At 40.9% G+C, this 12,220-nt stretch overlaps 1 protein-coding gene across 1 annotated transcript; it reads left to right on the plus strand.

Moving 5' to 3' along the window:
* The first annotated feature begins 350 nt into the window (after positions 1-350).
* CASP10 (caspase 10) lies at positions 351-12,220 on the plus strand. The gene is made up of 10 exons (XM_076342353.1): positions 351-692; positions 3,112-3,451; positions 3,595-3,694; positions 4,279-4,414; positions 5,211-5,299; positions 6,594-6,630; positions 7,812-7,900; positions 9,206-9,317; positions 10,031-10,535; positions 11,064-12,220. Exons 2-10 carry the CDS (start codon positions 3,138-3,140, stop codon positions 11,224-11,226), a joined length of 1,545 nt encoding a protein of 514 aa, XP_076198468.1. The 5' UTR covers positions 351-692; positions 3,112-3,137; the 3' UTR covers positions 11,227-12,220.

Consider the following 12,220-nt stretch of genomic DNA (forward strand, 5'->3'; position numbering starts at 1 on the left):
GGGACAGACCCGCATAGAAACGGCATAGAAGCCCTCTCCCACAAGCACCGCTCTCAAGCTTCTTGTCGGTGAAAAAAAATCTGCTAAAAATGTTTGGGGCTTTTTTGCGATGTAGCCTGCTTTAAAATGGTTTGACAGCAAAAGCGAAAAGAGTTACTGATCGCTTCTTGCATTTCGTCCTGGAAGCGTTGTCAGTTGCTTTTTTCTGACGTGACTAGTGACGTTCCTCGGCCGGGGGAAGGGCAGGAGGTTCACAACCCCTGAGGCCGAGTGCTGGGAGGGCCTCGGCCGGAGGGGAAGGGCGGCCCCGCGCGGCCGCTTCCCGGCGCTCGGCCGTTCCCCGCGGGGCGCTGCCGCGCTTCGTGGGAGCCCGCCCGCCCGCTGGCAGCGGTGTCGCGCTCCGCGGACGCTGCCCCAGCTCCTTCCCCCGATCGACTTTCACCCACGTTCCACCCCCGCTACTGGGGATGCCGCCTCTTTCCTGCACGGCCTCGGGCTGGCAGTGCGGCCGTTCCCGGTTTCGGCTGGGCGCGAAGCTCCGCGCCCCCTCGCAGGGAGGCCCGTGGTCGTGACTCAGCACCTAGGCACGCACCGCCGGCTCGCGGCTGGCCGGGAAATAAACCGTGAAACGCTGAGCGCCGCCCCCAGAGTAGCTGCCGGGAGAGGGGACAGGGTCGGAATTCATCTAAGCGGTAAGAAAGGGGGGACTGAACTGGAGAGGGAACGGAGGAAGGCTCCAGTTCCCGAGTCCGGAGCCTAAATCCCGCTCCTTCCTTCCGGTATTGTGCAGCTGCCTCCGGGCTGCCCGCGGGGCTGGAGCTGAATAACTCCACTTGCTTGTAGGGCTGTGGGCTGAGCCTCGGCATTCTTCTGTGCTCTGTGTTTTTGCATCGTTCTTAAATCTTGTAGTCTGGCAGTGCCCCCAGTCAATAAAACTTTAAAGGAAAAAGTAGTAATTTGATACTCTTCATGGCTTGTTTTACGTGGTTTTCCTTTTCTAAGGATATATCACAAAACAAATTAGAGACACTGATCTATCACCTTTCTGTGTGTCGATGTTCTGCCTGCTAATGTCCTCTTAGCTCTAGCTGTAAATGTTAGGGTGAGCTGTGGCAAACCTGGGGAGCGGGTAGGTCCTGGGCCCCATGTGTGTTAGTGCTGGGTGTTTAGCATTGTCTTGTTTTACTGGAACAGGGATTGCTCGTTTTCTGTCTCTGCTTTAGTGCTCTGTTTTTTACCATGTTGTTTTATAAACGGCCTGTAAAATGCATAAAGTGGTAGGGGGTTCTAAAAACACCGTATCAGTAAGCTGAGCAGCGGGTGAGCAGGCAGTGAGCCGGCAGTATTTCCTTTCATTGTAGTGCTAGAAGAGAGGGCCAGCCCAGCCTGCCCTCAGTACAGAGCGGGAAACAGAGGTTACAGACAGCTGGTAAATGCAGCATGCATTGAGAAGTCTTGAGGGTATTCCAAACTCAAGCAGGAAATGTTTGGAGTGAAAAAAGCTTTCCACAAATGGCAGCAACACAGACTTGAAAACTATTTTAAAGGTAGATGAAGGAATTTGTGCTTCAGTTTGATTTGCTGGTGAAATGACTATGTACACCTGGTGTACACAACTTGCTCCTGTTCTCCTAAAGCAATGATTTTTTAACTCATTTAGCTGAAATCATTGGCTCTAAATTCTGAATTGTCGTAATTCAGTTTGAACCTGGATTATATAGGCTTGTTAGTTTAGGCAGGAATCAGTTAACCTAAGTTACTCTGCTAAATTTAGTTGATTAAAGCATCTAGATAGGGTTTTAAAGTAGCTTTTAGCTAAATGAATTTAAAGTCTGATTTACTGTGAAGTGATACAATTTCTGTGTGTAGATAACAGGCTGAGATCTGAACCTTTTTGACAGCAGTTTAAGTGAAGAGGGTGTCACAACGCATGGGATTTCACATGAGGAGAGAAGGAATGTGAAGAACAGTTATTGAGCTATGGGAGACTAATTTTAGTACAGGAAAAAGCAATCTGACCTTTTTTTTTGCACAGGCTCTGACTTTTGACTTAAGGACAGGACACGATTCAGGATTCCTGGGTCTCAAACCTCGTTTCCTAACTGGGCATCTGGGCTTGGGGATCATATTTTCTATCTGCCTCTGAACACAAAAATGCAAGTTTCTTCTCTGTGTCCCCATATGCTATGATATCCTCTGTGGTTTATCTGCTGAGCTGTCCTCCCAGATGCTTCAAAGGCTTCAGATTCAGAGGTTCTGTCCCTGCTCTGCTTCCCTGCTTTTTTTCTTGTGCTCCCTCATGTAGAAAGCTTTGCTGCTTCCAGCTGTTCTAAACAAAAGATTAAAGACCTACCTGCCCATTTGGGCAGAAGGCACTGAAGCACCTTTTTACCTACATAACCTTCCACAGGCAGAAAAGAACTGCCTAGGCTACATGGAAGAAGTTGGTGTAGTGGAAGGGTGATTAGTCTCTATTAAACTTCAGTAAGATTGAGTTGCTTGTGCAGAACCTATTTAGACTGAGCGCTATTACATTTTAGTTGACATTTACTTATAAGGGAGGCTTTGGGGTTTTCCTATGCCAAATGTGAAACACAGTCTGGTAGCAAGATATGACTGGGAGTGGATATTCCCAGCTTCAGCTTGGGTGTCAGGCTTGTAACAGAGGAACACCTCCCTGCTACAGCCAGAGAAGAATGAGCCCTTGGACTGCAGATCAAGCAATATGTGTGAACCACTGCTCTGTCCACTGAGAGCTGTAATAAGTTACTGCAGGGACTCTTCCCACCTACAATGGAGAGAAGCAAAGATCTGAACGTTGAAGATGTTTGAAAGAAATAGAAGAGCTTAGGGACCTCTTGACGTTATCTAGCCCAGTTTTCTGCTCAGAGCAGGGCTAACTTTAAATTTAGACTGGGTTGTTCAGATTCTGCCAAATCTGGTCTTTGTTGTAGTCTTGTGTTTGGAGAAGGAAGTAAGTTTCAGATTTATTTAAAAGGGAACTCCTCTTCTGCAGAGAATTCAGGGCTTCCAAACAGGTATTGGATGAAATCTTATTACAAGGATTGTTGTATTGAAGATTCAAGTGTTACTAGTGCTTTCTACTTTCAGCCAGAGAGACTGTTGGTTCCAGCAACATGGAGGATGATGTCAGCTTGAAGTTCCGTCAGCAGCTTCTGCTCATTGACGAAAATCTGGTGGCTGAAGATGTAGCAGCTTTAAAATTTCTCTGTACTGACTTGCTCCCCTTCAAAAAACTAGAAGGTGTGAAGTCAGCAGTGGACATCTTTCAGCTTCTCATGGCTGAAGACTATCTGAATGAGGAAGATACTTTCCTACTAGCTGAACTCTTATACAGAATTAAATGTCACTCCTTGCTCAAGAAATTTGGTTATACCAAGGAGAAAGTGCAAAGATGTCTGCATGAGAAGGGAAGAGTGTCTCCGTACAGGTAAGCTTGCAGTGGGTTTCTGTTCTCTCTGTTACTGCCATCTGTGCCATACTGTTTCCCTTTCCATTTTTAAATTCTCGGATTGCTTTTAGTTTCTACACCATCTTCTGTTCTGCTTTTATCTCACTGGATCTCTGTTACAGGCAGATGCTGTATGAATTGTCAGAGAACATTACCAATGAGATGTTGAAGGATATCATATTCCTCCTGCAAAACTGTCTTCCAAAGCGACGGATGACTCTTGTATGTGAGGAGAGCGCCAAATGTATATATGGCAGGAAGGGAAGAAGGAGGGCGGGAAATAGGAGGAAAAGCGTGAAGAGAAAAGTATTTGGCAGAATAGGGCATAATCTGCAACTAGGCTGGTCAGTATTTATAGGGTTAGCAAGGAGGAAGCTGTTGACAGGTAAGTGTGGAATTTGCTGCTTTGTGCCAAGGTCAACCACTGACAGTCCACAGTCTTGCATTAGATCATAAAAGGGTGACAGATCAAATCTTTGCCCTGCTTGAGCCGTGTGCAAAGGAGATTCATGTCCATATGCCATTGGTACCATTTCACAGCAGTAAAGCCTTCTCGAAGCCAAGAGTCATTATTATGGTTTGGGTGAATCTGTTTAAACAAGACCATACCAAATAATAATGCAACCAGTAGCTTTCCAGGGAGCAACGTTTCCACCTGCCACAGTGATGTAAAATTGACTGTTTGGACCTTGTTGGTAGGAAGCAAAGCAGATAATAATGTGATTGTTTGAGGCAGACAGGGCTGAGGCAGGTTTTGAGTTCTAAGGAACAATAACTATATTTTACTCTCTCCTTTTGGCTGTCAGTCTGCTCTGGAATTGCTGATTTTATTGGAAAAACAGGGCCTTTTAAGTGAAAACAATGTACAGATGCTGGAAGAAGTCTGTATGAATGTTTCACCTGATCTCCTGGAAACAATAAACTGCTACACAAGGGCAAAAGGTGAGAAATTCGGAGTCAGGAAGTAGGTTTGCTAAAATGCAGGAAGCACTAGAAGGGTCTGGGCAACTGAACCTCGAGGTCCTATGTGTGCATTGCTGGAACAGGAGCTAGAGTGGGATCGCTCATCTTCACACACAAATTTGGCATAACAGTCCCGAGTTTGCATTACTTCCTAGCTGAATTCCAGTAGGGACATGCTGGCATATCTGAGGCCACACAGAGCAGTCCAGCACATACAGAACAGGCTGGGAAACTGAAAATCTGTTTATAGTTATGTCGCACTTCTCCATTTCCCTATGAATAGTATTGAGATGATGATGACTGTCCTGTAAAAGGCACTTTGTGATATATGAATGTAGTACACTACAGCCAGACAGTTGCCTGCTAATAAGCTGGCGAGGCAAACTGTGTGTGCATGTGTGTCTGATACGTGGTAGGCTTTATTATTAGATGTGTGATTCGCGTTATCAGGTTATACTGCAGTTTGTAATATTCCTTCCTTTAACGTTCTGTGGAGTGACTATAAGCATACTGGGGAAAAAGTTCTGCTTCCCTTTATTAAGCACTGGGAAACAAATTCTGGGAAGTACAAAACTACATCTCCCCAGTAGATGCAAGGGCACTCAGCGTTTCATGAGTTCCATTCCCCCATGCTTTCTGAGTGTCTTTCGAAGTTGCTTTCTATTTTAATATATCTTTCAGTAAGTATAGATCCGCATTTGCCTAATGTGTAGATTCATACTGGTTTAACTAAAAGGCACTTGGCTTCTCTCATTTTGTCTCTTTCTGCTCTTAGTGTCTCTACCTCAGCAAGAGAACACTCTGCCAGTCAGGGAATCTTCACTGTCTCACACTGGAGACATCAGAGTATTCACTTCCCCACAGGTACACTGGAGTACATACTGCCAACTTGGGTTTTAGTGGTTTGGGGGGTTGGTTTTTTTTCTTGCCTTTATTTTGAAACTGTACTGGCTGTGAGATTTTTTGCTAAATCTTCTTACTTGGTTTAGGAAGGGAACAAGCATATTTGTTCAGCATGTAAGAAATACAGCTGTATATAGTATCAAATAGTGGAAGTCAAAAATAATACTATTGGTCATGTGCAATTGGGGAAAAATTAATGTTAGGAAGAGAGATGAGTGAGAGAAAAAGCTAGACAGGTGCCTTCTAGAGAATGGGTCAGTCAGTTGGTGCTGATTTTTAAAGTTTCAGCTGATCAACACCAAACTATCTCTAAAGGCTAACATCGTACTTTGACGATCGGTTCAAACTGCTGCTGCTAAAGGAAGTGGTCCCATTTTCTCAATAAACCAGTCCTTGATCAGTTAATCCCCTCCTGCAGCTGCATGATGAATCAGATTGGGAAACTTCTCAGGGCTATAACTGATCTCTTTTTTGGGGAAGAGGAGAGGAAGGGAGGGAGTTTGAATGAGGAAAACCAGTGATCTTTCTAAGGATACTTCCCAGAAGTGAAGTTCTAGTAGACAAGAGCTGAGGAAAATTAACTATTTAGTATCAGACGGGTTTGCATTACTGCTGCTTTGAGCTATATTTGCTCTTCATGTGCAGAGGGTTTGGGGAAGCCTTCATGCATGGCACAGTAAGAAAATAAATGTAGTTTTATTAAGAAAACATAGATTTAAAAGAATTTTTAAAAAAAGACTGAGAGACTGTTTCCATAATCCTGATGATCATGTTTGATTTTTCTTTAAAATTATGAGAGGTTATACACTTTTTCCGTGCTGTATAATAAACCATTGACACTGCCAGAAGATGTCTCTTAGGCAGGACTAGAATCACTAGTGATAACGATTTATACTCAAATAATTGACTACCCAAGAGAATTGATATGGGACTATGTTGGGACCTTTATTTTGTTTATAGTGACTGCCTACGCCTATAGTGAGAGGATAATTTGGAAGGGAAAGAAAATTCTTTGCTGTTTCCCTTTATCCTTAAGAGAAAATACAGTTGTTTCCAGCTCTGTGAGATTTGCTGTAAGTGCAGAAGTCTTTTGTAATTTCATCATTAAATGCTTTGCTGCTCTTACAAATTCAGTATTTTTCCTACTCACTACTTAAAGAGCTTTGTATTAAGCCTATTTTGCTAAAATCACTATGAAAACTTACTGTACATAATAATGATTTTTAACATGGTATTCCCCCCACTCAAAAAACAGGAGACCTCAATCAAATCTGTCAGTTCTTATATCAATGGTAAGATTTTCTGAAAATACGTTTGGTTTTTATTACCTTTATGTTTAATGTTGCATTCCTTTACTTTCTCTGGGAAATTTCTAGCATTTGGTTTAATGCAACACACTTACCTTGCTGTCATCTTGTAAGGGTCTTTTGCTTTCTGCACAAATAGATTTGAAGGATTTCTGTTCTTATATAAGAGGCAAGAGAAAATTGGCAAATCCTGTGTACTTTGTCAGTCGTTTACTAGAAACTAACTAATGTGCTTTCTGGGAAGTGAAATAAGGGCTGGTCTAATTAGAAGCAAAAAGATGATTTCTTTCCTGAAAACGAAAAACAAGTTTTCTGTTTAAATATCCCTGGGAGGACAAGAGAATGGGACACTATGACTGTTTATAAAACTGATATTTTAATTTTTTGGGTGCAGGATTTTACCTCTGACTTCTTTTGCTGTATAGATTGTAACGTTGAAGAGCCTGGGAGTGTTGCGTGGTAGGGATGGATGTTTTGAATGCATTAAATAGTGTATGATTTATACAAAAGGAGACAAGCATTTTAGGGCATTCAGAAGGAGAAGTAAATAAAGCAGCAATAAATGAAGGTACATTTTGGATCAGATCTCTGAAAAGATTCTGTACAAATAACAGTGGGTAGTTTGCATTCATCTTTGTGACTCCACGTCAAATTGACCAGTTGCAAAGTATAGCAGTACAACATCTGTCAGCTCTTTTCCACTTTCAAGCGCTGTCAGTGCAGCCTTGCTCTGAAAGTTGGTCTGAGTGTTATTATCAGTGATCAGGAACAACAAAAAAAAAATCGGTAATGGGAGCTTCAGTAGTAACTTTGCAGATCCTTCTTACAATACAATTTATTTCTAAGCTGATTACCAAATGAAAAATTCATTTGAATGTCTCAGGTAGAATCTGTCCTTGTAGCATGGATATCTTTGTTCCACAATACCAATAGAAATGGAAACCTTGCCTTTGTCACAAAAATATATATAATAAAAATAACTGGAGACATGTTGAGAATAGATCCTTTGAACATGACGATGCTATCTCATACGGAGGAATTACTCCTTTCGATGAAACAGTATTTCAGATACAAAAAGTGCTGTATTGTAGCTAAACTTCTTTTTGCTACATCCATCAATATTGGATTTCTCTTCATAAATATCCATGTTTGGTTTTTTTTCTTAGATAACAAAGCAGCTAATCTTACACAAGGCTTCTCTGAAATGAACCTGGAGCTGCCTGGAGAATTCAGCAATGTAGAAAATGAGTCTAAGGTTTGAGACAATCTCTTAAATCCTTCTTGTTGAATACCTGCGTGTGTGAGGTCTTCATCCCTGTAATGACATTTATCATGCAAGGACATGTGAGATGTCTGTGTGTCTCACGAAGTTTTTTGAGTTGTCTGATCAGCTGGAACATTTCAGAGAATATTCTAACCTTGGAGGCTGGAAGCTTACCAATATTGAAAGATATGGTGGAGGCAAATAGGCATAATACCTTTGATGTTACCCACATATCAGTGCATCTGCTTATCTTCCTGCTACAGGCAAAACATTTGGCATTTTCTTAAGTTGTGTGTTTTGGAGATGGCAGCAGAATGTGCAAAACATGGAGACAAACATAGCTTCACAGTTCTCTCTTTCTAGATCTGGCTTAGAAAAAGCTTCAGGGCATCTTGAAATTAAAAGCAGTAAGGAGTAGCATGCAAAGACCTTGTGAGAAGGATAAAAGAAGGCAAGAGTTTTTAGTAAGCTATTGCAGGCATGTAATGATCTTCCTCAATAAACCAGAGGTCTTGGTACAGGAGAAAAGATCCCTTTTGTGAGATCCCTTCTTAGAAGCCTTATGTGCACTCTTTAACCTTGTACAGCAGTGTAACCACAGAATTCTCCCTCTGGCTTTTTCCTTCTGGATAAAAAAGGAAATGGATATTGAGGGAGCAAGTTGCTGCATTTGTTTATAGCTGTTTCATTTCTTGAAGTTCTGTGCTATAACATACTTTTTCATCACTTTTCATTAAAACATTCTTTCTTAAGAGTGGGAGGTAACTTTCAAGTCTTAGCAAAACTGGTAGTGTGGCAGGTTTATGCACTTCTGAGATGTCTGTTCTGCTTGCATCCCTTTCCAGTGGATCAGTATGAACCACTTGCTCCAGGTATTCATCACTACTCTCGAAAAAAACCAACTCGGATGTCTAACATCCTATAGTTTCACTGTGAACCCTCTGCCATCTGAAGTTAAAATATTGTCATGACATTGGAAACAGTTGGGGACTTCTATCCCTATCACCAATTCAGATTGCAGAGTTTGGCTGCTGAATCCTTCCTTTTGCATACAGATGACCAACCCAGCTGCTAAACCTTTCCTCTGCAGTTTGATAGTATGGTGACAGAGTGTGCTTGAGGCTTCACCCATGTCTTTTCACACAAGGAGACACTATTGAGTTCCAGCTTTTCAAAAGTAACCCACAGTCTTAGGTGCCTGTAATTTTTGGATGCCAATTTTGAGACGTTAAGGAAATACGAGTGAGCTGAATAAATTCATTGAGGCTGTAAGCTTTTTTCTTCTCCTTTCTACAGAAGATGACAAGCTACAAAATGGATGGACCACGCAGAGGATTTTGTCTTGTTATTAATAATGTTAACTTCGATAGGTCTCTTCAGGAGAGGAAGGGTTCTTGCAAAGATGCTGGTAAGTTACTGAAGTGAGATTTTTGGAGGGTTAGTCTCTCTGTTTCCCCATCTGAGTTGATTGTCTAGTATTGCTCTATATTTCATTGTCTGTATTTTAGTTAGTTAATATTCTTAAAGAGTAAAATGTTTGTTATGTGTTAAATTATGTCATTTGTGTATCCTAGGGGAGGAAGGGTTAAAGGATAAGTAACCACTGAGTTTCTGATGCAGTTGGATCATTCTTGAATCATTTCAAGAATCTCTTTTTACTTAGCCTTCATCTATAGCTATAATAAAGAACTAAAACTAAACTAAACCATCATTCTACATAATATAATGCAAAATTCTATAATCAAGCAACTCTGTGCATACTTCTTATTTTATTCTGTTCATTCTATTTATCTCTTGTGTATGAAACTCTTATAGTCAAAACTGCAACTGGAAAATAATGATGTGAGGAAGGTTTTGAAAGATCTAATCTGAAACTCGGGGGGGGTTCCTCATATTTTCAGGTGTCATTTGTGAGCTCACTTAGTGTGTCATTATACATTGTATTTTCTGAAACTTGTCTAGAAAAATTCAGGTTAACTTTAGTTGGTACTAGTATAAGGATGAATTTGCAGAAGTGTCAGGGTGTAAGGTCTTTGTTTGTTCAGATTAGCTTGCATTGTGACTTCCTAAAATGGTTCTCTTCTGCCTCAATTTTTCCTTTTATTTTTCTTATAATTACAGGGGAACTGAAGCGAGTATTCACATGGCTTGGTCTGGATGTGAGGACTTACACAGATCTGACATCTCAGGAGATTAAAGATCTCATGCGAACTTGGCAGCGTTTGCAACATCACAAAGACAGCGACTGTTTTATATGTTGTATTCTATCTCATGGAGAGTCAGGGGCGATCTATGGGAAAGATGAGGAACTTGTATCAATCCGCATGATCATGTCCCACTTCACTGCCAAACAATGTCCGCAGCTGGCTGAAAAACCCAAACTCTTCTTTATCCAAGCATGCCAGGGTAAAGAGATACAGTGTCCTGTCTATGTTGAAGCTGATGCACAAATTCCTGACTTGTCTTCCGTGCAACAGAGCATTTCTCCTTCTGAAAGTATTCCCGAAGAGGCTGATTTCCTCCTAGGCATGGCCACAATTGATGGATATGTCTCCTTCCGGCACGTTCAACAGGGTACTTGGTATATTCAGGCCCTGTGCAGCAAGCTACAGTTGTTGGTACCAAGGTAAATACGTTGCTTAGTTCTTCCATGAAAAAGTGGGAGGAACTTCCCCTTTTTTTTTCTCCAAAGGCAAATTCATATAGGAACACTAACCCATGTTCCGAGGTGGACAAAATTAGTTAAACTGATGGATTTGTTTGCTTGCCACTGATAAATTTACATTAACACTGCTAGTACCATAGAGATAATCTGGAGAATGTAAAGTTTATTATAAAAAAACCTCAAAACCGCCCATCTTATTTAAGGCAGAGCCATCTGTTTCTTGAGTGGATTTAGGTAAAAATATTTTATTCCATTATTTTTCTTTACTGGTTGAATCAAGCAAGACACAGTAAGAAAAGGTCTTTTGTTTTTAATATGACTCAAATGAGAACAAAAGAGGAGAAATTTGGAGAAAAGGATGTGTTTTGTTTTTTGTGTTTAAAATGTTTATACTGTATCTTCTATGTGATCTGGGAGGTGTTAAATGGAGTGCCATCTGCTCATTAATAAGTAATTTTTTTTTTATTTTTCCTCTCCTTCTGGCTGTAGGGGTGAAGATATTTTGTCGATTCTTACAGAAGTTAATGAAGATGTGGGCAGACGTGTTGACCGCTTGGGGACAAAGAAGCAGATGCCCCAACCAGCATATACCTTAAGAAGAAAATTTATATTCCCAATACCTAGAGACCCTCCTCCTTCACAGCAACATTGAGGCTTTTAAAATACATCCTTTTATCAGCGCATCTCATTTAAATGCAGTTCACCACACTGCCTGTTTTAAGGCAGTTATCCAGAAGCCTGAGGAAGTGTTAGCTTCAAGGCAAGGCCTCATAGATTTTTTGCCAAACAAACTGTGAAACTGGAGGAGACATGATTAAAACAATCCATGTGCCAGCTATTTACATCATCTCTATATTCAGAGTTATTGGGGTTGGGAGAAGCATGCTTCTATCACGTTAAATGTTTTTGTACCTGCACAAGCTGTAGATACAAAAGTGCTTTTCTGACAGCATAAGGGTTGCATGTAGCCTTCCATATCTAAACCAGGATTGTTAATGGTCTGGTTTAGGCTCAACATGTTTTATTTTGCAGGCTGACAATTCTAAATCCTGCCTCTAAATCCACTAGCTATGTTCATAGAGAAAGACAAAGGTGGGAATGAAGTGGAGAAAGCTTAAGTAGTAAGTGGAAGAGGATTTCTTCCATCTCTAATTTAAATTATGTTTAACTTAACGGAGAACCAGTTAACTATTGAAATCAGTAATTTGTTCCACAATGCACACTGATATCATCTAATGGCTAACATAAACCTCATGTACAATGAGATCTTTCCAAAACTGAGTAAAGCCAAAACGCTGTGTAGTATTCCCTCTGTGAAATCCTGTGAACTGTCATTTCCTCATCACTTCTGGGAAGAAAAGTTAGGGTAGAAGATTTGCACGCTATGAAATACTGCATTCAGCAGTGTATCTGTATAGGTGTATCAGATTGATCAACTTTAAGCATTAAATTTTCTGATTATCATTTCTTGCTTTAAGATCTAAAATGCAGCCATATGAGAAACAAGGCTTCTTTTTGATTAAGCTTCTAACAGAGCATTTTGCGAGTTAACTGGAATAACGTCATGTTGTTTTGTTATGAGCATTTACTATGTATGTCTGTGTCCTTCCTGTTTGTTACTGCATTAAATTCTTACTTCTTTTTAA

The sequence above is a fragment of the Aptenodytes patagonicus genome, chromosome 6 (genome assembly GCF_965638725.1).
Source record: "Aptenodytes patagonicus chromosome 6, bAptPat1.pri.cur, whole genome shotgun sequence".
Taxonomy (NCBI): domain Eukaryota; kingdom Metazoa; phylum Chordata; class Aves; order Sphenisciformes; family Spheniscidae; genus Aptenodytes; species Aptenodytes patagonicus.